This window comes from Amblyomma maculatum, chromosome 1 (assembly GCF_055883805.1).
Source record: "Amblyomma maculatum isolate TAMU_Amacu chromosome 1, ASM5588380v1, whole genome shotgun sequence".
Taxonomy (NCBI): domain Eukaryota; kingdom Metazoa; phylum Arthropoda; class Arachnida; order Ixodida; family Ixodidae; genus Amblyomma; species Amblyomma maculatum.
In genome coordinates this window covers 158,152,437-158,180,010 of record NC_139344.1, presented here as the reverse complement: position 1 = coordinate 158,180,010, position 27,574 = coordinate 158,152,437, and the positions used below count along the sequence as shown (strand labels likewise).

Below are 27,574 nucleotides of genomic sequence, written 5' to 3'. Positions count from 1 at the left end.
AAAGCGCAAAAAACCACAAAGGACGAGGAGGCGACAGGACAAGCGCGGTGTAAGCAGTGACTTTCTCCTGCTTCTTTCGAAAATTAACAATATCTAGCCACGTTAGCCTTTTTTTTTTTCCTTTTACTACCCTTCCAAGCTTTTACTGAATTGTCTCGATGCATTCATATATACACGGATCAGGCGAAGTGAGCGCGTGCAGGCACCAGGTTCTTCGCCCAAACCGGACTAGGAAAACCATGGAGGAAAAAAAAAAAAAAAAAAAAAAATCAGAACAGAAGTTGAGCACCCCAAAGCCTTCTGCGATTGGCTGCCTCGCGAGCTGCTTGGGTATTTCGGTCTGCATTTCGTCAAAGCAAGCGACGAAGCAACGAAGGAATCAGGATTTACCCCTAATTCACGCCGACGATAGGCAGTTTTGGACTGTTTGAGGGTGAGTGGTTACAAAAACAAACAAACCAAGAGTAATGTGTGCTCTTGTGCGTTACTCGCCTCCCTGTTGAGGACAAAACCACATCATTTTCTCGGCAAGTATTATCAGTGCAGTAAACGTGCGGTGGTGAACAGGAACAGCCTGCCTGCATCAGGATGTACGCTCCGACCTCGGCTGGCGCGGACCCTGTGACTTACCGTAATAGTCCAGCGTATGCGCGCTCCCCTTTAGCGTGCTTTGTATAGTGGTTGAGGCTTCAAACACCCTGGGATGTTCTTCAACGATGCGACGAAATACAAGTGTCCGCCGTGCTGACCAGTTCGCGGGGCAAGATATTCTTTCCGTAAGGCGATATGTGAAACCCGTGAGTACATCTTCTTTCACTGTGTGGCAGACTCGTCACTGCGGTAATTGAAATCGGAATGTTTGCCTGCACGTGCATTAGTCCACCGAGTAACGCTAACGTTGAACAATGATCAGATTTATTTAGGAGCACGGGACATACCAGCGTACTCCGGACGGAACGAGGGATCAACGACACAGCTTTTCACGTGCCGCATTATCTACCTCCCTCGACAACAAAGGCATTCCATCTGCCCCACCCATCGGAGACAAGCTGCGGATCATCTGCGCCTCAGCAAACAAGAGCGCCACCGCTGGACTGGCTGATATATGTCAGCGGCGAACCTACGGCTGGCACTGGGCACGGCGGCACTTCCGAGATGCAGTTCGCTCAAAATCCGTTTTCTTTCATCGTGCAGGTGAGGAAGCAATACGGAAAATGTTTTCGTTCAAATGACCTGTGTTTGGTGGTGCTGCCGTGCCCGCGGCTTGCTGGGTTTGTGTTTTCCATGATATCATGTTTGCGAAAGCTATTGCTGTTGGGAGGGGACATAGAGACGAACCCTGGACCAGATATAGCGCTAATAGCTAAACAACTGAAGGAAATAGCCTTAGACATAAAAGATATTAAGGAGATAAAACTAGCCGAAATTGATAAAAAACTAAACACTCTTACCAGACTGGAAAATTCTGTTGCCTGCTTTCAGCAAAAATTAGCGGATATGGAATGTGTCATCGATAAGCTTGAAAAACGAATTGACGATCTAGACAATCGTAGCAGGCGTTCCAATCTGATCATATACGGCCTCCCTGAAATTGAAGAAGAGACCAACAAAATTCTTGAAAGTGCTGTGAATAAAGAAATAATACAGGACACCCTGGAGCTAGAACCAGTGGACATCGAGCGGATTCACCGTTTAGGTAGACCGGGACCAAATAAAACGCGGCCGGTCATCCTTAAACTCCTGGACTGGAGACAAAAGACAGCAATTCTGAAAAAGGGTTTCAAACTAAAGGATACGGACTTCTCGATCGGGGAAGATTTCTCGCCAAAAATAAGAGAAATACGCAAAAAGTTGTGGGAAAAATCTAAACCTCACCGTGATAAAAAAGCAAAGGTATCACTAGCATTTGACAAACTTTATATCAATAGCCGCATATATGTATGGGATGATGAAAGAGGAGACATAGTTCCGTTAGAAAAAAACGACGCCGTGAGCGGACCAGTCACCCGTCGCAAGACACATTCAAAGATGTAACCATATTAAATATAAATGCCCGAAGCATCCTCAACAAAACTGATCTTCTCGAAAACTTGCTTCTAGTATACGAACCTGATATTGTAGGCATCACTGAAACTTGGCTGTCGGCAGATATCTCGAACCGAGAAATCGCCCCTCCAAACTATTCCGTAATTCGTAAAGATAGACAGACACGTGGTGGTGGTGTAGCATTACTAATAAAAAAGTACATTTCTTTCGTCGTATTGCCAGAAGTTGAGGATGCTGAGGCCATATTTTGTAAGGTGTCAACCAATGGTGGTCATATTTTTGTAGGATGTGTTTATCGAAGCCCTTCATTGGGACACGAGAGCATATGTTTTGTTCAAGAGTTCATGCAACGCCACATTCGCAGTAGAAATTCACGTGTGATACTAATGGGTGATTTTAACCTTCCTGAAATGGACTGGACTCACATGAATCCCTCATCCCCTGCATCTCATGCGATAGTCGATTTAATGCTAAGTTTCAGCCTTCGCCAAACAGTGACATGTCCAACGCGAACACAGGATACATCGAAAAATGTGCTTGATCTGATATTCCTAAGTGAAAACTTTCCCTTGGACAGGACCCAGAATAACATCATCAAAGGTATCTCCGACCATGACATTCCGATTTGTATTCTACCCCTGGGAATTACCGACATACCTCGAACTGCTTTAACAATAATACCGAAGTTTAACAGAGCTGACGATGCAAGCATCCTTACCTATCTAGAACACGAACTTAACTCCTTTTCCGCATTTTCCTTTAGTATAGATACTGATATCAACGCTCTTTGGCTCATGTTTAAAAATATTGTAACTCACTGCATATCTCATTTTGTCCCCCTGTTAACAAAAAGGCCCGCAACAAAAAATCCCTGGATTACTCGTGAAGTCATTCAAGCAAAACGTCGTGTTAAGAGGCTTCGACAAAACATTAAATCGAAAGGAACAACAGCTCTTAAAAAAACTAAACTAACAAACGCTATTTCAGACTTTAAACAAAAAGCAAAACAAGCCAAACAACACTACTTCCAGGTTACACTTCCAGATTTCCTCACCAATAACCCGCAACGGTTCTGGAAACATTTTGGCGGGGATAAAAGCGATGCCTCTCATCTACCAGTCGGGGAGAGGGTTAAAGTGGCAAATGCGCATAATGATTTTTTTCGCTCAGTGTTTACAGTCGATAACTGCTCTATACCCGTTACAGAAATATATGATGTTCCAAAAATTGATCCTCTTGTCATTACCGACGCCGGCATTTTAAATCTTCTTCTTGGCCTGGACGATAAGAAAGCAACCGGTCCTGATGAAATTCCAAACGCCTTTTTAAAACGGTACGCCGAACCATGCAGCAAGTTCCTAGGTCTCATCTACCGTAAATCCCTTAGTACCTGCAAACTGCCAGATGACTGGAAAATAGCCAAGGTATTACCAATCCATAAATCAGGCAGTACTTCTTTAGTATCGAATTTTAGGCCAATATCACTGACTAGCACTGCGTGTAAATTGTTGGAACATATAATTTCTAAACACCTAACTGAGTTCTTAGAACGCTTTAACTTATTATCACGTAATCAGCATGGGTTTCGCCGCGGCCTATCTACTATTACTCAATTAACGGAAGTTGTTCACGACCTCGCTTTAAATATTGATAACTGCAGCCAAACTGACATTATATTACTCGATTTCGCTAAAGCATTTGACTGCGTGTGTCATTCAAAACTAATCGCAAAGTTGCGAGGCTTCATTGGTGATAGCGAAATATTGGCTTGGATAGAGGACTTTTTGCATCAACGGTCACAATTCGTATTCTACCACCACGTGCAATCCAGATCGGTAGCAGTCACATCCGGAGTTCCTCAAGGCTCTGTTCTGGGACCCCTGTTATTTCTTATCTTTATTAACGATATTACTGCCAATATTAACTGTAAGATCAAACTCTTTGCTGACGACTGCATAATATACAGAGAAATAAGAAGCCACGAAGATCATGTCATTCTCAACAGGTCATTAGAAAAAATCGCTGAATGGTGCAATAACTGGCAGATGTCAATCAACACAAAGAAATCCGTAGCAATGGCAGTAACCAGGAAAAAACAGCCTTCTAATTTCGTGTATAAAATGAATGACATTCCACTTACCTTTGTTAACAAACACAAATATTTAGGTGTCACACTGACTTCAGACCTTAGATGGAACGAACACATTAGTAACATCACTGCTACAGCATTGCGCAAGTTATTTTTTCTTAGAAGATGTATTCGCCTAGCCCCTGCACAAACTAAACTTTTAGCTTATAAGACTTTTATTAGACCAGTACTAGAATATGCTAACACTGTTTGGTTTCCCCAGTCTCTTAGTAACATTTCGAGGCTTGAAAGAATACAGCGTAAAGCACTGAGATTCATTCATAACAAATACAAGCGAACAGATTCACCAACCGAACTAGCTGTAATATCCGGGCTCGAAACGCTATCAGCAAGAGCAAAGTTGGCGCGATTAAAATTTTTATATCAACTACTACATAACGCCTTTAACATCGACTTATGACAGTATGTTTCATTATCACATAAGCGAGAGTTGAGAAACCATCACGCGTTCACGCTAACCGAATTTTCATGTCACAGTGATGCATTTAAACATTCTTTCTTCCCGTTGGCAACAAGCGAATGGAATTACCTACACTCATCTGTTACTAACGCTGACTCATTTTCAAGTTTTTGTTCCAAACTACAGGCCACGGTGTGAGCTGACATTATTCGGTTACAAATTTCGCTTTCTTTTTTCTTTCGCTTGTTTAACGCATTCGACAGCCTGTTATCCCATTGTTTCGTTTTTGAACTTGTATGTGTTCTTTATTTTGTGAGCTGTTTGTGCGCATTTGATAACACATTTTCAGTTTTTTGTGCTTTAAGAATTGCCTAATACTGTATCTTTGTAGAGCTGCTTTATTTCTTATCATCATTTTTTCGATATTATGAATACAATGCCCACCTGCTATGGTCTCAACTAGAGACTGGCAGTATTGTAAATAAATAAATAAAATAATCTAGTTTATTTATTTACGAGTACCTCAAAGGCCGCATTGAAGGGGTATTACATGAGGGAGTGGTACAATCAGCACATGGAATTTTCTATTGATCATCTGAATGATGATGGATCGGTTTCGTCCACGATAGCACCTGGCAGGTCATTCCAATCCCTTGCTGACTTGACAAAGAAGGATGATAAATGTGCAGATGTCCGGGCAGAGGGAGGGTAGACAGCCTTCCCACGGTTTGTGCGGTCATGGATGCGGTGGGCGGGATTGATAAAGGAATTGAGGAAAGGATGGTAGTAAAATTTTTGGAACAAACACAGCCTAGCCATTTTTCGGCGGTTAGCTAAGGTTGGCCGGTTAGCATTGCGTTTTACTTCAGAGGTACACAGTTATAAGAATAGGCTGAGAAAATGAATAGAACAGCGCGATTTTGTGCTGCTTCAAGAGTAGCTGAAAGGTTATTGGGATGTAATGGCGCAAACGTACTCTAGTTTGGGGCGAATTAGTGTCAAATAAGCAAGGGATTTTACTAATGAGGGTGCTTGACGCAAGGTGCGACGGAAATAACCGAGAAGACGATTTGCTTTGTTAGTGACGAGAGTTACGTGAGAAGACCAGCATAGATCTCGTGTTAAGTGGATGCCTAAATATTTGTATGTTGTTACTGGAGTGATTTCAGTGTCACCGATAACATAGCACGAAGGTGGTTGGGAATGACGTGGATGAAATGTAAGAGAGATGTTTTCTTCACATTCAATGACATAAACCATGTCTTACACCACGTTAATACGCGTTGTATGTCAGACTGAAGAAGCACAAGGTCAGCATTGTTAGTTTAGGGCGATAGATGACACAGTCGTCGGCGAACATGCGAATGTTAGAACAAATGTTAGTAGGCAGATCTTTTATATATATTAGAAAAAGAAGGAGCCCCAGGACGGTGCCCTGGGGTACCACATATATAACAGAGGAATAAGAGGATGAACATTTATTAGCGTGCACAAACTGTTTTCTATTAGTGAGAAAGCTGCAAATCCAATTATAAACAGAATCGTTAAGATTTAGGCGCGAGAGTTTTAGGAAGAGTCGGTTGTGAGGAACTTTATCAAAGGCCTTTTCGAAATCTAGAAAGATAGCGTCAATCGGAATGTTAAGGTCGATGCTGGAGCTTAAGTCGTTAGTGAAGAGAGCTAATTGCGTGTCGCAAGATAAACCTTTTAGAAAGCCATGTTGGTTAGGGTGAAAATAGTTGACAGACATTAGGAATTGTGTTACCTGAGAGAAGATTATGTGTTCCATTAGTTTTGATGTTATGCAGGTGATAGATATGGGGCGATAATTATGAGGAGAAAATGAAGTACCTTTTTTCGGGATCGGAATGATCTTGCCTGTTTTCCAGTCTTGTGGTACAACACCTAATAAAAGTGATTGCTGGAAAATTTAAGACAAAATGATGCTGGATGTATGTTTTGTGTTTTTCAATATTTTTGCACTGATTCCATCGATGCCCGCCGATGATGTTAATTTTAAAGAGTCTATTAATTTGGCAATGCCGTTAGCCTCAAAGGTGACGTTCGGCATAGTTGGGTAGTTAAATGACGGAAAATCAGGAAGGTGATCGTTTGGTTCATGAGTAAAAACAGAGCTAAAAGTTAAATTCAAAAGTGAAGCTGCATCACGATCCGCGAGTGGATTATTATGATCGTCGCACAGTGTTATGTTTTTTATCTGAGTTTGGTTAATACATTTCCAGAACTGACGTATGAATCATATCGGGTAGGTTGGATGAAAAAAACGAACGTTTTGTTTTGTAAAGTTGCGTGGTGTATAATTTTTCGGCTTCATAATAGTGACGCCACGTGTTTGGGTTGTTTGTTCTTTTGGCGGTTCTGAAGAGTCTCTTCTTTTTGTTATTAAGGCTCTTTAGTGTGTTATTAAACCAAGGTGAATCGAGGCACTCGGTTACTGTGATGGTAGGTATGTATTTTTCGACAAGAGCATGCATTTTTTTTTTTTGAAAAGTAGCCAGTTAGTTTCAGGGCTGCGTTGGTGAAAATCCGTTAGGTACCAAATCCGGAATGTGTCGAATTCACAGTTGAAGTTTTTGTAGTCTGCTTTGTCGTAAAGTGAGATAGTTTTGGTTACTTTTTTTAGGATGGGGTAAGTTGTTGAAAAATGTGGCGTGAATAATCGAGCGGTCACTGATTCCCGCCAAGTGCAATAGCGATATTAGATTTTCTGCTTGCGACGTTAGTATCAGATCTAGTATGTTCTGTCTAGTTGGATTAGTGATCATTTGCGTGAGAGCAAACGTTTCACGCGTATTTAGAAAATCACGCGCAGTAGAATTAGATGTTTCAGATGGGTTAGCCCAGTTAATTTCGGGGAAGTTGAAGTCACCTAGTATCAAAAAAAAAAAAAAAAATAAAGCTTGCGGAAATTTTGAAGTAACCATGCGAGTATACTGGTCTTTAATATTCCGTTCTTGCGTTCACCACGTCTCTCGTGGCAGGAATATCTGTGAGAATGGCATGCAGAGGGATAATAAAAAAAAGTTTTTCGTTGCTAATATATGAATTAGCGCTTCCTTTGAAACAGCGCTGACAATCTTTATATTGGCCATGCTTGACTACATGTCTCTTACTGACACCTGAACTTGTCATGAATAGGGTTTCAAAGCTTTGTGTGTAAGCGAGCTTTTTGAATTATTAAATAAAACGTGACAGGGCGTTGCTAATTCTATGAATTGTGTCATGCCGCTGTGTTGTGTTTCAAAATAGGAGTCATGCATGAACTGGATTCTAAATTTACATTTTACAGTTAAGGCCCCCATGTGCAGAGTCTCTTAGTGTATATGACTGGATAGATTGGTTCTAGACAACCTCATAACACTGCACAGGCGACATAGATGGCGGCGTGTGCGGTGGCATGCACAAGCCTGGCAATAACTTTCTGCAGCCGTTTAGCAGGACCAGTAGATTGATTTCTTTGAAAGCCTGCACCGCGCCAGCTTCAAAGCCTACCGATTACAATCTGCTTGTGTGGCCTTGTGCTAAACCTTTTGTTGTTCCTGGTTTGTTTGCGTCGCGCTGCGCTGTTTCACCACAAAGAATGTCTTCATTTTGGGACCGTTAGGGTGATTAGTTTGGTATACGACAATGACTTCACATTCTCCGTTTTCGTTCATTGTGCGGAGCATGGCAGGAAAAGTGTGTGTGAGGGAAAATTATTTCGTCGGCGAGAGGCACGGGCGTGTCACTGAACCAGCGGCAGCTCTCTTCGGCACCTGGCAACAGAACGAGCTTGTTTTTTCTTTTTGGATAGCCGCGACGCGTAGCCATGAAAGCAAATACATTTAGCTTATATCAATATGAAACAAGCTGATAATGCTAATTTTAGATTCCGAGGCACGATACCAAATCCCAGGTGTAATTATTAGTAAGTTCGGCTCAGACTCGAGCCGTGCCTACCGCACAGAAGACGCTGACCTCTTCTGTTAAGGCAGTCGTATGGAGTGGAGGACATGGTTGGGCCTTGTCTATCTAGTTGGCACTGGTCTGTCTCCCTTTCCTCTCACTTCTCTACAGTCAAAGTGCGGCGGTGGAGCAAGCGAAAAAAAAAAGCACACAACCAAGCCGGAGTAGCTTGGTGGCGCATTCGTGGACGGAGGGCGGTCCCGGTCTCTTCTCTTAGCTCTTCTCATTAGGCACGGTGTGTGCGTTATGAGTGAGGCCGGGGGGGGGGGGGGGGGGGCTGTTTTGAATGGCCGATATCTCTAGCGCTTTATATGGTTTGTGAAAAAGATTTGCGGGAGGTTGATAGGCGATTCAATATCTGTCAGTTTCATCCGCTTTCCCTACCTTCGGCGGATACTTTTCCAGTGTCCCTTGAACGGTGAAAGTACGATAGCTTTAGAACCTTTTTATGAGCTGCCATGTACGTCCGCACATACCATACGTTACGACACCCACAGTGCATGATTGCACGTACAACACCACACACATCTTTTAAATTCAACGGCATATTTCATTTGCCCGTGGCAACCACCTTTACGGTTTTTGCTTTCTCCACATTGCCGCCCATGAATCGTGGCAGGTAGCTCCTGGCTCTTCCGTGTACCAACCTTGGCAGTTGACAGGCGGCTCTCGAAGGCGGCAAATGTGAAAAAGAGCTACAAGCAGGGAATCCGCTGCAAAAGGGGCCTTTGCTATTCCAAAAAACTTAATCCTCCCACCTCTTGCCTTCCATATGCTCGTATGCATCAACATTCAGCTTCTATAGTGGCCTTAGGAAGTGCCCAGTCAGTTTACAATCCACTGCCCGCTGTTGACCTGTGGTCCTGTTAAGAAACTTAAGAATCCGCAAAGTAAATCAACGTAACTTCTTGATAAACTGTTTGCGGCCCGTTCTTAGGATAGTGTATAGCTCTCGGAACAAGATATAACAATACAGGCTTCTAAGAAGTGCAAGCTGCGAGTGTTGACTATTTCACGCTTATATTGTGAGTGGAAAATATTGCGTATTGAGAAAACGTCGCGCAACTTATTCTTTGAATCATGACAAGACGCCACTTTTTTTCTGCCTACTTATGCGCTCCTACATCAATAAGGTGACACCCGATGAAGAATTTCAAAATATTTATTTTTAAAACGCGAATAGTTAGTCCGAACCCGCCTCAAGAAGGTGAGATTCTGCTTCGCTACCTAAAACCAAAGACTGAGAGAAAAAAAAAGGAACTAAAAAGAAATGAAGAAATAAAGAGGGAACGAGGCGAACAGAGAAAAAAAAAAGGAAAGAAAGCTCAGAGAAGGCGACTTATAGGGAACAAAAGAGAATGTGGGCTGTACATTGACGAGCTGGGCTCAAGTACAAAGCGCGAAAGGAGCCGTCACTCGACTCAAAAGATAATTTGCTCGCTCAAAATAGATTTCTCCTGGCCGTCGGAGGTGGTGGTCGCAGAGGGAGGAGTGTGGCCAGTGTAAATCAAGTATATTTATTCTCCCCATCCGGGCCGCGAGCCGAGCCTGAGCGCACTAAAATGGGGAAGTTTGCGCCCGGAACAAAACTAGTGGCGGATGTATTTGGACGCACGTGCTTCGAAGACGAAACGAGCGCGCTCTCATATAAATCCCGTCAGCGACTCACCGAGCGCCGGTATCGCCGGCTGCAGGCAGCGGCTTTTGTTATTAGCGGCCCGCCTACTTGCTTTCCCGAACAATGGCTGGCTATGCACTGCCTGGAGTCCATCCGTGTGCCCTGCACCCATGGAGCTGGGCGCGCTCAGCAAGGTCTGTTCACCTGCAGCGAAGAAAGCTCCCGCACTCTGCGCTCTTCCAGGAATATTGTCGCCCTCTAAATGCATAGCGTCCGAACGGTGCCCTTGTGAGTGGTGTGCGTGATTATTTTGTGTATTTTTCGCCTATTTTAATTATTAACTGCTCTGTCCTGCTCTACCTCCTTGTTTCTCGCGGATCATTTTTTTTTTTTTTTTTTTTTTTTTTACTGCTGTGCCACAGAATGTTCTGTGCAGGAAAACGACGCGAATGATGTACAAGATAAGTCCGCAGCGATACGCTCATACCGATGTGATGCGACATAAGTGGCACCAACACTGGGCCTCTGAGACCACCACGCTTGTGCGATGTTATAGGCGAGTTTATCTGCACGAAAACAGAGTTGCTATATAAGAACAGCTAGTAGTAATTATGCTTCCTGGCATCGCTTGAATGGGAAGGCTATGCAACAGCCTTCATCGAAAGGCGTCGAATGCCTTTGAATGGTCTAAAATTCTGAGATACCCTGTCAGCTGTGAAAGCTGGGAGACCTCAGCTCCAGGTGAAGAAACGCAACTTGCGTTCTGCCTGTTCCCACTGCTGTTATATATAGATACGCGTTTTTTTTTTCTTCCATCTTTATTAGCACTTTTCCCCTCTCCCCAGCCCTGTTCATTCCTTCTTGTCTAGTTGTTCCAGTTTTCTTACATTCGGCGCGAACCTTGTCGAGGAGATCACCAAATCTCCCCTGCGGGTTGTTTGTTCGTCCGCTCGCTTGTTTCGGCCGCGGGGCGTTATGAAGACGTGTGCTCCGTTTCTGAGCCATTCATTTTACTTTCCGCTTCGACTCGACCAGCTTGCGCCGCTGCCCTGATCTCCATTCTTTGTTTCCCGGCCAGACAGAACTCCCGGCACACAGTGAAGGGCTCGCGGCCAGATTGGATGTTAGTGTACACGTCCCCTTTTCGGCGCCGGTACGCTCGTTGGCGTTCCCTTTCATGGGTTCCTCGCCTCTCGATATTGCGCGGTGCTGGCGACTCTCTGGGAGAGCACCCCCGCTCAGCATGCACACTTGCTAGAAATGAGATAGTCTCGTAGTGCACTGAAGAGACCAGCGAATCACCCCCCCCCCCCCCCCCCCCCCCCTTGTATCCCAGAGCTCGTGAACGAACTTTAAATTTTGAGAAAGGTATCTAATCTGTTGACGAATGGTTGGTTGGTGTCGGCTTCGCACTTTTAGGCTAACATGTGTGACTCAATTTACCTTGCCGTTATTTCTATTTTCCTCGAAGAAACAACAGAAGAAGCGAACAGTTTACACAATGCTTGAAATGCCCTTCTGTTTGCTCTCTAAAAAGTCTGAGTAAAAATAAAAGCAATGGTTCACTGGCTGCCGAATAAAGTGTCTTAACTAAGCAAAAAAAAGAAAAAGGTTTTTCAGAAACCGCAGTTACAAGTCTTGAACATTGTTTTCTTATAGCTGCATTATGAAGCTATTCAGAGTATATTTCTTCACATTCTCTTGCTATTCACTTTCGGTCGAGGCTAGAAAACCGGCCCTTGTTGTTCGGGTGCTGTCTATGCGCTTCTGCGCTGTGTAAAATACGCTTTTTTTTTTATTGTGGCAAACTGGTTTACTTAAAGCATGTAGTTCTTTCGGGAATTTTAAGAGAAACGAGGCTTCATTCTATTCAGGAGATAGAGAGCGGCTGCGAGCTCCCATATTAAGGATGTACGAAAACGCGAAGAACTAGTGGCAGTCCAGCTTTGAATAAACACCGCTAGTGCAACTAAAGCTTCCTTGCACTTTTATTTCTTCAAGCGTGCATTGTAAAGTTTATGGAATTCAAGCTTATTTTGTAGCACTTTATTCGGTTTGATAGCAAGAACACCTATGTGAGCGATGCTTGCCTCGAGTGGTGCCCAATTTGAAATGCGAGTAGGTGTGGTTAGCGCATCGTTCAGCGTCTTGCACTGTAAGAAGTACCGTGTTTTTTACGCGCTGCACAACGTAAAAACTGCATTATTACGGCTGTAGTCTAAGAAAACCGTCGCTTTCCTGTATTTGTCATACATATAGCTTGTACTTGTCGCGAGATCTTCTAAGGGGGGGGGGGGGGGGGGGGGGAATAAAAAAAAAAGAAGAGCTGAAGGGTGAGGGAGTCGGCGAAGCGCCGGCGCCTGTTTGCACCTGTTCGGTTGAAGAACACGCATGCGTATCTCATCGCGGAATGCAACATGACTACCACAGCGCCAAAAAAAAAAAAAAAAATCGCGCTCGCGATTCGGCGGCAGGGCAACGGTGGCGCCGGTTGTACCGCTGAGTATCGGACCTTGTTCACCCGATTTGAAGCTGTCACGAGTGTCGTGGCCGTGGGCAGCAGAAGGGAGGATCCCAATCTAATGCTTGAGTAGGTAAGTGACATTGTTACTGTTTTAAGGCCATTTTGCGGCTATTCGTGGCCGCACGTCTGTGCAAAGTCGCCTTTACTTCAGAGCAGGGCCGCCAAGGTGTGCTTCATGCGGCTTCGGCCTTGAGTGTTCTTTCAGCTGGGTACCCCTACATGGCGGGTTGCTTCTCGCAGTGGGCATGAGATGGAACACTGGATGATACTGTAGGGTGCGTTACAGAAAAGCAAGTGACAAGCTTCATGCGCTGTGGTGTAGCTCTTGCATGGCTGTGGGACTAAACGCTGGCACTTACTAAGTATTTCTTATTAAAAGGAGAAGGAAATATTTCTAGTTTTTACAGAATTTATAGATGAAGCTTGTGTTCCTGTATGCGGCACGTATATCTCAATGCTAAGCGCGCTTTTGTCAAGCGCAGTCACAGCCCGGGGATTGCGATTGTTCCTCGTGTGGTATCGCGTGTCAGTGTGCACTCGTGTAGCCGTTTGCTCGCGTTTTTTATTTTGCTTGTATCTTGTTGGACGCTGCCTCTCATTCAGGCGCCATGTGATGTGCTTCTCGCCCGACGTCCTATATCTTAAGTAAGGAAAAGGCACCCGTGATGTTGGCATGTAGAAGCTGGGCGCTTAATCGGAAACGCTCGTTGGCTACGCGCGTCATTATGGCGACACGAGTGAACATTGCAGACATATACCTTGCATGTGTCGTGCCCATGCAAATTCTTTAGTCGTGAGCAGCCTTGTCTAGAGCGCGCCGACGGTGTTCTGCGGAACAAGTCAGCGCCATCTAACGTTAGGCTCTGGGTTTGAGTTGTGTCCAATGCGCATGCGCGGCCAAAATAAAGCAGTGCCTGCTCGTGGGTTCCCGGCCTCATTTCCATTCAGTGATTGCGCTTCATGCCGCCAGGCACGTGCTTAATGATACGTAACAGCGGCCTGAAAACCAACGCGTTTCGTGCAAATTACGAAGCGGCTAGGCAAGTGCAATGTGATATCGGGTTATTGCTCGGTTCAAAAGCAATTGCAAGTGATAGCGGATGATCGCGCGTTTCAAACAAATACCATAGCGAATAGTGCGAGAATTGGACCTAGTTGGCTGTTTGGTGTGTTTTTGTCCGGTCGGTATAAGGTTACGACCACGCACCATGCGTTGCAGGCATCTCGTATGATGGCGTGCTTTTGGGCCGGGTTATGAGCTATAAGGGACACAGCATTTGGCATCCCTACAAATATAGGAACTTGAATTTCTCCACAATCAAGTACAAGGGCGATGAGTGGTGCATATGCAGGAACGCGCATTTATCCGCTCTCAATCGCGCTTGCTTGCCTGGCCGTATCGTTACACTCGAGAAACACTGCGTCATCGCGACGCTCTGGCGACCGTCACCTCACAAATTAGGATACCTCGATGCGGAGAGCGGGGGCGCATCGAGGCACTCTATCACAAATGCAGGCAATGCGACCCTAGCGGCAAGAAAGGTACTCGCAAGGCAGGGGCTGGATGAGGAAGTGATGAGCAGGCATCCTTCTGATTTGCCACGCATGCGCATGGGACGCATAGCTAAAACCCAGAGCCTAACGTTAGACGTTGCTGACTTGCTCCGCAGACCACCGTCGGCGCGCTCTAGAAAAGGCTGCTCACCACTGTACGCTTCTTTGTGATGCCATTTGCACCGAAGTGAGGCACGGGCACTGAGGCTTACTCAGGAAAAGTGGACTGAATTTTCGTTTACATGCCGTGTGGAAGAATGTTTGCTAGTTTTTCCTAGCACTAGTATGCTTATGCAGCATTTGTATGGATATCTGCGCTCTGTAGTGCATGACAATACACACTCATTGCTAAGCGTCAGGTCTGGCTGTGGCAGGCTGTTTGTCTAGAAATGCTAGCAGGTAGTAGATATTATTTGCTACATAGATGTAGCCTAGCTTCAAACTACTAGGGTCCCTTATATTCGTGTGACTAGGAAGATTTAATTACACCGTCATAGTTGACTTTGGCTATTTAAGAATTGGAAATAATGAGTTTGCACTGCTGATAAACACATCTTTTTTTGTGTGCTTTCCAGGAGATGACATTTGGTCTCCACAAGAATACATAATCTTCATTGACCGGAACGCTGTGGCAGCAGCACGATATTTTGATGGGGCCCTTACGATGCTGTTTCCAAGCTATTTTTGCCTGCACATTTGCTTTGCTGCTGAAGTCTGCTGCACCCTTGAATTTATCCAAAGGTAAACTTGAGTTTAGTTCATTCACACGACCATTCGATTTTTGAACTTTGAAAAGATGGGATAGTGCTGCTGGTTTAGATCAGCACAGGGAAAGTAAATGTAAATGAATTTCGGTGTGCTTGTGTTCACCATCACTGACATGTTTAACATTTAGCTGTGCAGTTCTCGAGCGCTGCTCTAGCCATACACAGATTGTGTACTCAGTACTTAACATGGATTTAATAGTGCATGTATCATTTTCACTTGTTAAACTAACACGTTTCAATTTGTTTTTGTTTCTGTGAACAACCATCAGTGGGCATTGCAATTCTTGTATTACTTATTTTACTTCTACACGCATATTGTACTTCTGTAGCTACCACAGCCAGAGTCTGTACATTCCCTTCCATTCGAAAGAATTTCCTTATGCTACTTGATGAGCAGCTGTTTATAGCATAGGCTGTGCGCACAGAGGTATGTAAAAAATAAAAAATGACCTGAACTAGGGTGTTTACAGGAACTATTCCGAAATTTGCTTTATTAAGCATTATATGGGCTTTTTTATCTTAGCCCGATGCCAGTGGTGCATATTTTTGTATTTTTGAATACACTAACTTCTTGTTTAAGTTTTTATATAAGTATAATAAATATTTGCTATTTATTTTGCTATATTAAAGGGCGACAGACGTGACATGCATAACTTGAACAAGTAGATCTTTTTGCCCCCAGTGGATTGCTTGTATATATTGATATCCATTTCGTTTGTTTTTTTTCCACCCCGCTAAGAACAGAGCCCTCTATGGGATAAATCCGGTTCATGGCAGCAAAACAAAGAAGTCTCGTACAGAAGTGAACAGAAACTTCTTGGCTTGCTTCATCAAATCTGCGAGGCACACTGGGATATCTAGGTGAACATGTTCACTGATATCATTTGTTTCCTTTTTCAGTTTCTGTTTCAAAGCAATTCAGGAGTGAAGATAGTGGGCATGATCAAAGAAGCCCGATCGCGTCAAATGCGTACAGACACCATGGAAAGCGTTTCTGCGAGGAACATATGGTGACGGGCAGTAGATGATTCCATTCAACTACAAATAATTCATCATTAGCTGTTGTACAGGAATTTTTATATTTCCTGATCATGGGGCGTCATCACTTTAGGCAGTGAATAGCAGCTACGATGGTACAGTGCAAAGAAGCAAAACATTATCTAGGTTTGCGCATGAAAAGTTTAAAAGTGGATTACTACAGGTTACTGAATATATTAACCTTTTTCAGACGTGTTGACTTGCTCACTTGGGAAGTATGTAGACACTGGGAAGAATGTGACTGCGATTGAAAGTTTCACTTGTCGCCGGTTCAGGGACCTGGTTCTCGCCAGACCCCATTTGTGACGTTTCAAGAATTGGCGCGCGCACTCATATAGGTATGGAAAAGATGGATCTTTTCATTAGACAGCAGTGAGTTCTTTTCGGTAGAATGTGTAAACATGTGTATCCTGCTGTACAAGGGAAGGGACCCAGGATTATTAGCGGGGTAACATTTCAGAATGTTTACATTTATCGAGGTATTTTGCATCGGATTTGCATAATGATAACTTTAAATGTGCTCGAACAATCGAACGCTCAACTACATCTTGAGATCGACTATATATACTTCGCTGAAAACCCTCGTATTTGATGTCATAGAGCGCAAAATTCCTTTTTGTTTTAACGGCTTAATTTATTGCTTAATGAAGAATTTCTGTCGGGGCGGGTGGGCCGGGCGTTTGTTTTTCAGGTGGCTTCATTTTGAGCCCGCTTCTTTCAAGAGTTAGAACGATAATGGAGGTGTCGGCAGCGACGCTGGTACTCTTATAGCAATCAGTGCCGATAAGACTTGCGTAATTTTGTCTTGCAACGTATTAAACAGACAGGTAAAGCATGGAGCCGGAACAGTTAGTGCATCGAATATAAAGTAACAGCGCGAGCAAACAGTTACAAAGAACGAGGAACTTCCGTCTAGTCGTTTTCCTCGTTCTCTCTCTCTGTTTGCTCACATTAGCTATAATATTATCACATTCGACCTAAGTAATTTTCTTATTTCAGAACTTGTAATAGCTCATAAGCCAGACTCGTCAATGAGAGCGAAAAATAAAGCTCTATTACCTCAATTCAGGAGCATTGATACACGCGCAAAGCGAATATTTTGCTGAAATAGCCTCCATAAATAACCAACGTGTGTCAAAAAGAGGACATTTCGGCTTGACCTTTAGTGTGACCTGGCTGTGTGACGTCATATCATCTGTGTAAGAGTGGGGGCCCAACCAACACCACCTAGACTAAGAGAAGGCCAGCGCAAGTCCCCCTTTCCACTAGTCACGTCACGACAGTGAGATCTGGGGATAGATCGGCGGCGCTGAGCGCAAGCGTACGCAGGCAAGGCAATCTGGAACGACTCGGCTTGAGTGTGCGTGTTTTCAGCCTGGGTTTACTGTGTTCCTAATCCGTGCTGCATAGGCGCTTGCGAGCGAGGTATCTACAATGTCTGGGTGTTGTGCGCTAAACTGTCGCTTTAATGATGCCAATGGATTCAAAGCGCAAGTGCACAAGTTTCCGTCGGACTCGGCTCAAAATGCAGCGTGGACAGAGGCTGTGCCGTGGAAAAACTTATTACCGATGAAGTGCACTGTGGTAAGAAAGCGTTCTTGTTTGCTTCCTAATACTCCTGCTGCTATTCACCACTATTTTATTTAGCACAGTATATCAAAGCGTAGGCGTGCCCATATCGAGCACACAATTTGGACAGCAGAGCTACTAATAATCGAGTAGCTTTCGCCTTGTTTTGAATGTGGAACGAAATTGTTTTGCAACCTAAATTATTTTCTTATGGAAACAATTTTATTTCGCTAGTGGCCACGTGATCGTAGTTGCCGTAGTAAATGACTGGTTTAAAGCCGAGTTAGCTGCTCGCTACGTTAATATACTTATGGCAATCGCTGCTCCCAGCTTAAGCAGCTTTTTTATATTTACATTACAGCTTTGTGACCAGCATTTCAGTGAAAGCGACCTCGTATTCAGGACAAGCTACACCGAGTGTCGTCAAGGTCATCGTTCTAAGTAAAATCTCTGCCTACTATTCTTAGCTTTATCTATCCATCTAACAATAAATGTTCTCTCAAATGAATTTTGCGCCTGTCTTAATGTTTACTCAAGTAACTCTGAATGAAGGTGAAAATTTCCTCGCAACTTCATTTCTGCCATTGAAATAAATGCCAGGTAGATTGTGTCAAACTTCTCATACACTTCAAAAGACTGGCAATATTAGATAACACAGGTTACACAAGTATAACCCTCTTCATCGCTAGCACTAAAAATTTCAAGAGGTAGCTCCAGAGCAGCGTTGAATAATAATAATAAAAAAAAAAACACAACCGCTTAGGGTGAAGCCGACGTTCAGTATGATCTCACTACGACGACGTCACATAAGCTTGCACAGGCCTTGTAGTAGTCTAGGTGGTGTTGGCTCATCTCGTGCCGTCGCCTTGCGCGGTGGCAGTTACGGTCTGACTGCGCTCCTCTCGTCAAGCCATGAGATGCCGCCTACAGTCAAAGCGCTTAGGCAGGCTGCAAAGAGGAAGCAAAAGCGAGCCTCAGAGACAGAAGAAGAGCGAGAAGAACGGCTTTCCAAGCGACGAGCGCAAGACGCAGCTAGGCGGAAAAGGCGGTCAATGTCTTCGGTAGCAGAATCGATGACAGAAGCAGGAGAGGAAGGTACGAACTTGTCCGATAGTTTGGAACGTGCATCTACTAGCAGCACTACCAGTTCGGCGACTAAAGTAGTGAAAGGCAAAAGCCTGAGAAGTCTCACCTTGTCTAGCGTTCCTGACAATCCCACACTTAAACGCGCGCCAAGGAACGCCACGCGACAGGAGCGATGGTGTACAATACAAACGCACACTTGTCGGAGAAAGTGTGTCAGATACAGCGCCTTTCTTCCAGACGTATGTAAAACCATAGCTAAACATAATACAGTCAAGCGTCACCATAGCCATAACAGCAAACATAACTGGAGCATCACCATGGTGAATATAGCACAGCCAAGCATCACCACAAGCGGTACAATAGAAGTACCACGTATTGCTTCGCAATCACCAGGCTTAACCAAGCTAAGGCACAGCCAATTTTTTCATTTCGTTACCGCTCAGAATGAAGGTACGGTGCAAAAATTTCTCCTGTGTTTTACATCTTTGAAGAAGTTGTGCAGTGTTAAGTCTCGCGCAGATCCTCCCCGGTCGGCAAGCGTGAAATCTAACGGTCAAACATTTTCCGCTAACATAAGTTGTCATTCTTTGTGCTGCATTGTTCCTGATTCCAAATATTCTCTACATTTTATCGCACGTAACGCGCATGCCTTCTGTCATGAGTTCACCAGTCTCATTATTATTGTCTTATACGTTGCGGCTGTCTAAAAAGTACCGGCTTCGAGGCTGGTCATCGATGCTTGTCTGACTATCTTTAAAACATCCAAGCAGTTCCCTTACATCAGTTGCCATTCACATACGTAGATTTAAACGCACGCTAGAAATTCTTTTGAATTTTTTTATCTTGGAATTTCCTATGTACTTAAAGTTCGTGCAATACAAGACGAAAACAGGGCAGAAACTCAGGGCAAGGCGCTTCCTCTTTGCAGATAAATTCTATGACCATACTTTTCCAGAATGTCGTCATGAGCCACTATTTCGTTTTGTGCACTGGTGGATAGATGGTACCTGTTGGAGCCGAAGGACACTCGATGAACGCAAAAGGGATGACGCCACGTACCTCGAATGCTCATGCGGGCGCGCGCGCGCAGGCCAGTGATGCACATATAATTGACACGGGGACAGAATGCAAGGAAACACTGCACAGCTCAACATCTGTTTTTACAACACGGTCTTGTAACAAGCGCACTTTGAGATTTCATCAGCTGGGGACAGACAACGCGTGAGCTAAGGAAGGACCCCCAGGCTCACAACTCGGAGGTGGGACCTTTGATGATTGGATCTGATCTCTAGGGACAGGGAGGCAGTGGTAAGCTGAGCAAAGTAGGCTGCGCGAGTTTAAAAAATATGGCATGCGAAACGCGTTTTTCGAAAGGAGTTCTCTGAAGGGTATACGGCGCAGTGCACTTTCACCGAGCTTTCGAGAAACCGCGCTCTGATCTGGTACCGTGTCTGTGACATCCCCCCCCTCGCTTTGCAAGTTGTGCCGGCGCACGTGATCCAACCGCAGGGTTTCAGCACAAGACCCAGGCCGAGAGCTCGGCCACTCGCGGTGCACTCCTGCCGCGTGCACGCGGTGCGGCGAGTTAATTAATGAGGTCGCCCTAGGGCTCGCCCACGGTAGCGCTGCGGAAGGAGCGGCTCCTTCTTTGATCTGGGCTAGACGCCCGGTGGTTCTCGCGCAGCCACGCTTGTGTCGGCACCTCGGGCTTTGCGGAGGGAGGCCCGGTTGCAGAGAGTCTTCGCAAGTATAAATTGTCTTTCCTCCCTGACCCGAAGAAAGCGGCCAGAACTTTCTGTACACCGTGCGGGATCGTTTGTTTTGAAGTCACATCCGAATGACGGGCGCAGGCTAACGGCGGGAAGTAGACGTCTTCGCCCGCTGCACGTTTTTCAAGAGGGAGCCGTCTGCTTTTTACTAGATGTCTGAAGCTAAAGGCCGCCTTCGTTCGCAGCTTTCGAGTTGCTGTTGTTGTTCCAGCAAAAATAACGGGGAAGAAAAGAGGCTCGGGCCCGGCACCGACAGTGGAAAAGTTTGAGGCCGACCCTTTGACTTATGGTCGTACATGTGGCGGGCCTCAATCTGGTGGATCCTTTCAGTATTACAAATGCGAGTAGCGCACTGCTTGCTGCTCCTGTTTTACGACTCACTTTTTATTGATCCTCCCCGAGACCGCAGTTCGAAATATGAGATGGCGCGTTTACTCTCGTGTGCAGCGGTACGAGCTTCTGGTTTGATGCCCTCGCACATTCCGTGATTTACGCTCACGCCTACCGCAAAGCTTTCCGCTACCTATTCTTGGTCGCGGAGCTCTTTCTGCTTTCAACGCTGCTTATGAGTGTAGCATCAATGCCGATGCTATTCATTTCATCGTTAGCTGCATCCAGAACTTTCATGGGCCATAGCATGGTAAGCGCTAAACGGTGGTTCAATCTGGCTGGCAAATATAGATTTGCAGTATCCTGAGTAAATCGCAGAAAATATGTTTTGCGCAGTAATGTGTTTACAATGGATACGAATAGCCAGAAATGGATAGTTTCTAAGCGAACGCAGTGTGGTTGCTTGCTCGAAGTAATTATAATTTGCTAAATTTTCGCGTGCTAACCAAAATGAGGCGGCTATGCGACACACCTTAATAGAGGGCGCCGGATATATTCAAACTACGTCGGAATGATCTACTGCTTCCCGAAAGCTTAGTACGCGTCCACACTTAATGCTAACCTGCAAGCTCGTTCTCAGTAGCAGGCAGCCAAAGCAATCATATACTGCCCCAACTAAACTCGCTCGAAGTGTTTTTAAAGAAGCTGGTAATCATTTCCGCAATCACATGAACACAGCTTTTAAGGCCAGAATTTGCGTACTTCGGGAGCATTCAAACTTTCGAGAAGGTACCTGCTGTTTTTTCGAGGTGCCTGATGCCGCAAGAGCATAACGGGCTAACTCTGTGATCTCAGTTTCGTATTTTCTGTAGCGTATCTTCGTTTTAATGGATAAAATGATAAAGAAAAGAATAAAACGGTGGGCAGAAGGATGGTGGCTAATCCACCTTCATTCAGAAACAGGTCAGGTCAGCTTGATCCAAATGCGAAAGGCTGAACATAGTGCAAACAAAACTAGTCGCGCTTGCACCCATAGCGCCCGCGGGAGTTTAGTCTCCGTGACATGGCGAATTTGTAAGGCAAGCGAACAAAATTAAAAAAAAAAAAACGACGCAGAAGAAAGCCTGCCGAACGATTGAGGACTGCATTAGTGATGAACGTTATAACTCCGAATAGCGTAATCTGAAAACATACGCGTGAATCGCATGAATATTTCATCGCAGTTTCTTTGTTCACGCCCAGAGCATATAGAGTAAACAACTTTGTCGGCTTTCCGAAACTGCTCCCACTGATCGCGTACACACAACTGTTGGATAAAATTAAAGAGTGCTTGCGCCATGGCAAAGAAGTTCACTGAGTCAATATGGGAGTTTGCAATGGGCTACCAAGTCCGCGCCTTCTCTTTCAAACCTTTCGCCCCCGAAACCCCGAAAAGTGCGCGTTTGCACTCCCCACCACCTCTACGTACGCTCATGTGATGACCTTCATGAAAGTTTAAATACTATTAGTTCTATGGAAGAGTAAAGGGGCGAGAGAGTGTTGAGTAGATGGAGATGGCAAGGATATTTGCAAAACGTGGCCGGTGTACACAGCCGGCAGAGACAAAGAAAAGGCTGTGACTGACCGCTAACGTTAAGAGGATTTGCCGATTGTCTCCGAGGCTCCAGTAGTTCAAGTGGAAACAAGAGGACTGCATCTTCGCAAAATGCTTTGTCTGATTAACGCCGTCATTAACGCGTTAACGAGGCCAGCAACAAACGTGTTAGACTGTGCTTCACGACCACGCGCGATGGTGGCAAACGAGCCTGCGTAATTGCTATACTTGAAAGGGGCCGTTCCGCGTACCAATCTGTGTTCAGCTTTCAGACGCCGCTCTTGTAGAGAGCATAAACCTCTTGTAGAGAGATTTAAGCGATTTTTCAATGAACCACGATGGCTTCTTTTTCATTTGCCCAGCAAAAAAGAAACATAAACGCAAAAGCACATGGTGCCTTCCTCCCGTCCACTCCATTCACAAGTGACCACGTGGCTTTGTTCATGGTTGTCACTGCGAGAATTCCGCTTTCGATTAATGCGATACAATAGTCAGGTCAATTCAGAGCTGTCGTAGTTTCATGTAGACATACGTGTAGCAATTACTGAGATATGAGGAGGAGGAAAAACTTTAATGAAACGCCGAATTAAGCGTCGAGAATGTCCTGGGCTAGGGTTACCAATAAAGCAGACTGGTCCGTCAGGTGGTCCGAGCCTAGCCAAGCCCGTCACGTTGTGGGAGAAGGGTGGGAAAATGAGTGGACTGAATTGCAACAGGCAGGAGAAAACGCAGCGTTCTAAATTAGTATAGGATTCAGGACAATTCTAACAAGTGTTAAAGTGTCTGATACGGTACAGAAAAAATCGTGGTCCTCTCTCGTGCACGCACCAATAGTTTCTTTTGAAGCTTACCCTGAAATGGGGCGCCATTCTTGCATGGAATAAGCACAGAGAATCATGCGGGGGACGTGATTGGCGTGATGGTACGCGTCACTACAATTATTTAACCAAGAAATGTAGTTGTGGAAAATTTTGAGCTAAGTCCTTAGCCCAGGAGCCCTTTGGAGACGCCTGCCTGTCTCGACCTGACCAATCCTTCCTGATTCTCCAAGATTAAGCGTGTCAGCATTGGCTCCCACTGGCCAGCAGTTAGATTTTTGATGGAGGCAGGTAGAAGTCGGGGCTTGATCATTAAGTGAGAAAAAGGAGACTGCCGCCGCACCACCACTTTATCTAGGGGTTTCCAGCCGCCTCACCGAAAACGGTGCAGGAGGACAAAGCAACAAGACACAGGTGTCGCCACCAGCGTATGATTTCGTACGTAAACTGCATGCGTCGGCACTGAGGTTTCGACAAGGGTCCCTGGGGTGCAGACTGTTGGGCTAGTCGTTGACACATAAAAGTTAAGTGCAGACATACAGGACGGAAAAAGAAACACAACGCCGTGCCTGTCCGTAAGAAGAAGAACAAGAAGAACAACAAGAACAACAACAAGAACAAGAAGAACAAGAAAAAGAACAAGAAGAACAAGAAAAAGAACAAGAAGAACAACAAGAAGTCATGGAAGGCGGTAGCTGGCAGCTGACATGGCGGAGCACTAACAGGACGTAGGACTTCCTGACATAACGTTTGGCAGGAGCTGCCAACTCTGGCCTGTCCTTTCACATGGGAGGGTGATATCACAATCAGCCTGCCAAAACTCTTGCATTCACTTTATTCCTATGCCACGAAGGCACGTTCATACGGATTGGTTAAAGCGGGGCTTTACTTGTTGGCTGGTAGCTTATACTATCGCGTCATCGTGAAAGTGGGAACAAAGGGAAAGAAGTGCCGTAGTGGAGGGCTTCGGACCTCCGCGCGATAGACGCTTCAGCCTCGTTGCATTTTAGTGGTCAAAAGTGCCCCTATGGCATAAAGCTAAAACCGTAGAGTAAGCTACTATGTACAAAAGTAGTGTCTTTACTTTCAAGCCGAACCTAAGCGTAGCCAACCAGATAGCTCTCGCGTAACTCCAGGTTTAACCACAAGTTAAACCATAGCAATTTTTTTTCTTTGAATCTCGATGGTTCTGCTTTTGTCTGCATCTTTGTTCTTTCGACTGCATGAAATTCGCGCAGTTCTTTATTTGCGTCTATTATTAACCAACTAACCAAACCAGACTACAAACGAATCCTTTCAGCGTTGCAAATTCAAGAGATGCCAAGCCGATAACTAAACTGGCATCCAGCTGCAGCGTCATGCATTCGGGAATAGAGTTCATTTTCAGCAGCTGCAGGCTAACACGGAGAGAGAAAAATCTTTGTCGTTGTGACAATGACAGCTTATCCAGGGAAAATTGGAGCTACGAATTGAAAACTATTGATACCTGGTATAAAAAAAACCTTTGTAAAAGTTACAAATGGTAAAGGTTACCTCTTTTTATACATAGGGTACGCAGCTTTTCTAGCATTCCTACCTTTACAAAGGTGTACATAATCGAGCTAGGCATAGATTACATGCTCCAAAATGTGTAACCTTTGTACGCCACAATGGCTGGCCTAAATATGGCAAAACTTTTCTTGCAACTTGCTGAAGGTGACAAAATACAGAAGTCTGCTGGATTTCGATCTGAAAGGAACAAAAATTGGCCCAACAAGAGAGTGGTTTAGAAAGGAGAAAAATGGCAAACATCGGTATGATATTCAAATTGTTCATGGACTCCTTCATCTTCAAGACTAGAGAAAATACATAACAAAAAACTTAAATATTGTGCACATTAAAAAAAAACTATGGAATGTAACATATGCAGGTATGTTCAAGGCACCATTTTTGCAAACGTTTTGCAAAAACATGCATCGCAATAAATGGGCATGCAAGGCGCTCAAATATGGGCCCATATTACAGTATCAGTGTTGACATTCCAAATAGAACCACGTTGAACAGGCAATTCAATAAAGCGAGCTCAGATGAAGTCTTGCTTCGAAAAGAGTTTGTCTAGAACATATCACTCTTACTGCAATGTAAATAAAATATAGGCACTGTGATTGCAGCACTAAAATGAACAAAATAAAAGCACAATTATTCAAGACAAAGTGAAAAGTCAACTTGACATTGTGTAAGGGATGCAACAGACACAAGATATAAATGGTAAAAATATCAGAGAAAGCAATATTGTGATCACATATTTAATCACACTTAAAAAAAAAAATAAAATGACTACAATAAACGATCAAGAGAAGGGATAGAAGCAGTGCAGATAACATGAGTTGTTTTAAAACTTTCGGCCACATACAAATCTAAACAACAATCAATGATTTAAATATGTTGACTAAACAGCACACAGACATACGTGTATCTAAGAGCTTTTTCAGAGGTGCGTAATATCAAAGAAATTAGCCCAATTTCCCTAGATTATGTAAACAAAAGCTGTTCGTGACTCCTTCAGTCCCTTTATTAACAAAGACGCACAATGGCATGAGCAATAACTTGTAGCATTAATGTGATATAAGCTTGACAACACTCGCATAGTACATGAAGTTGTGTTTATATACTTCAACATATTAGAAAGTGAACAACTGAAAAACATTTCTTTCTGGAAAATTAGAACACATTATTCTTTTTCAAGAGCATGAGCAGGCTCAGTAGTCCACGTGGCACTACAGTGTCGGGCAGGGAAATCTTCTGCAGCAGGATGAGAATGGCGGAAAATTCTGGCAGATAGTCGAGGGTTTTCATGTAATACGTCAACAAGCAGAAGGTGAGGGTACGAGGTTGCCGTTGCTGATCGAGATCACTTCTTTACTACTTCCAGCGTAAACGCAAGTGTGTTCAGCACATGTATATACATGAGGTGCAATCACCTGCAACTCTTCAGGCAGTGGGATCTATGGAATGTTAAATTAGAGTCTGTGAGCAACAATTCATACTAAAAGCATGGCTGATATTCTCACCAGAGTGAAACATATATGGTACACAGAGAACATGAGACGAACTAGCGGGCACTCTTAGAGGCCTAGGCTTTCGGTCTTTTTTTTCATTCCAACCTGAAAACTAGCGAGAATGCAACAGCAAGCAAAGGTCGGAAAGTAGCTATAGTCTCACAACTTGAGGAAGCTCACCGAGCTCGTGTATTAGGCTATTCGGGCAACTGAGTCGTCAGATGTGAAATAAGAGCCTGGTACAAACAGTCTGTCTCGAAGCGATCGGATGCTAGACACATCTCCCGTGGTTTTCACGAGGCTTCAAATTTAGGCACTCAAGTAGAGCTCTAATGGTTTTCATTAAACAATATCGTGCTCGCTGAAACAAATTAATGCGTTTTACGTCTTGTTTTAGGCATTTGTGTATTCAAACCACGTAACCATTCGAGAAAATGCTGCTAACTATGCTGTTGCACTTCATAAATTTCAATCTCTTACTGTAAATCACCTAGGCAGGATACGAAATAAAATGCACGAAGGAATCAATTCGCAAGAAGTGCGAAATTTCGTCAGTGTCGCTGCATGCCGTCCGTACTACACTGAAACATCAGTAGGCTGTCTGATTTATCGCGTAATCGACAGACTATGGTTCGGTACAGCCACACATTATTTTTTACACGTGCATGACTGTAGCGCAGTACGCTTACGGCAAAAAGGTCAATCGACAAAGAGTGAAAAGACGTGCAGAGGTGCTGAATTTTAATCGAGAACAGAGGTATAGCCGTGCATTTTAAGCGTGCTCATTTCAAAGTATAAGAAAACGCACATGTCATCAACGCGCCCACACACATGCCCGCAAAACTATAGCGCTGAATTACCAATCTGTACTGTTCATATATTGTACTCAACAACCCCAGCCACCGACCCGTACCAATATCACAGATATTGAACCTGATTTAGGTACGAAATGCAGTTACAGAACGAACTTTACAAATGAGCAGAGAAAATACACGCTTTGATAAGCAACGAATAAACGAAGTCTACGTCAGTCATTACTGTGTTTGAGATGAAAAAGGAGCCACTCACCAAAATCCATGATTCTGCCGTGAGCGATTGAACAGTTGCTGCAGCAGTCAAAACTTAATCGTGCTAGCTGCGAAGCTGCCCGACGAGCAATTACGTTCATTCGTGAGCAAAAGTGGTATACAACACTCAGAAAGTGACAGAGCTCGGGAAAACTGCATAGAAATGCCATCTAACGACTGCGTAAAGGACAGTGACAGTGACACATGCATTTGGATAAAATGGGGCACCGCCACTATTGTC

General features: G+C 44.4%; 2 protein-coding genes across 11 annotated transcripts in view; both read left to right on the top strand.

The window, feature by feature from the left end:
• Nucleotides 1-588: 588 nt before the first annotated feature.
• Nucleotides 589-2,034, top strand: LOC146204720 (uncharacterized). The gene is made up of 2 exons (XM_084605009.1): nt 589-631; nt 914-2,034. Exons 1-2 carry the CDS (start codon nt 589-591, stop codon nt 2,032-2,034), a joined length of 1,164 nt encoding a protein of 387 aa, XP_084461135.1.
• A 10,607-nt stretch (nt 2,035-12,641) lies between these two features.
• The window catches only part of LOC146204719 (uncharacterized), a 174,838-nt gene continuing 159,905 nt past the window's right edge, over nt 12,642-27,574 (top strand). For 4 of the 10 annotated variants that reach the window (XR_014704030.1, XR_014704037.1, XR_014704034.1 and 1 more), the window contains exons 1-3: nt 12,642-12,773; nt 14,833-14,998; nt 15,769-15,885. The gene's annotated coding sequence lies outside the window, so the exon portion shown is untranslated. Of the gene's footprint in view, nt 12,774-14,832; nt 14,999-15,763; nt 15,886-16,252; nt 16,401-17,992; nt 19,428-27,574 lie in introns of those variants that run through there. The other 6 variants (XR_014704033.1, XR_014704032.1, XR_014704036.1 and 3 more) reach the window with 6 other exon arrangements.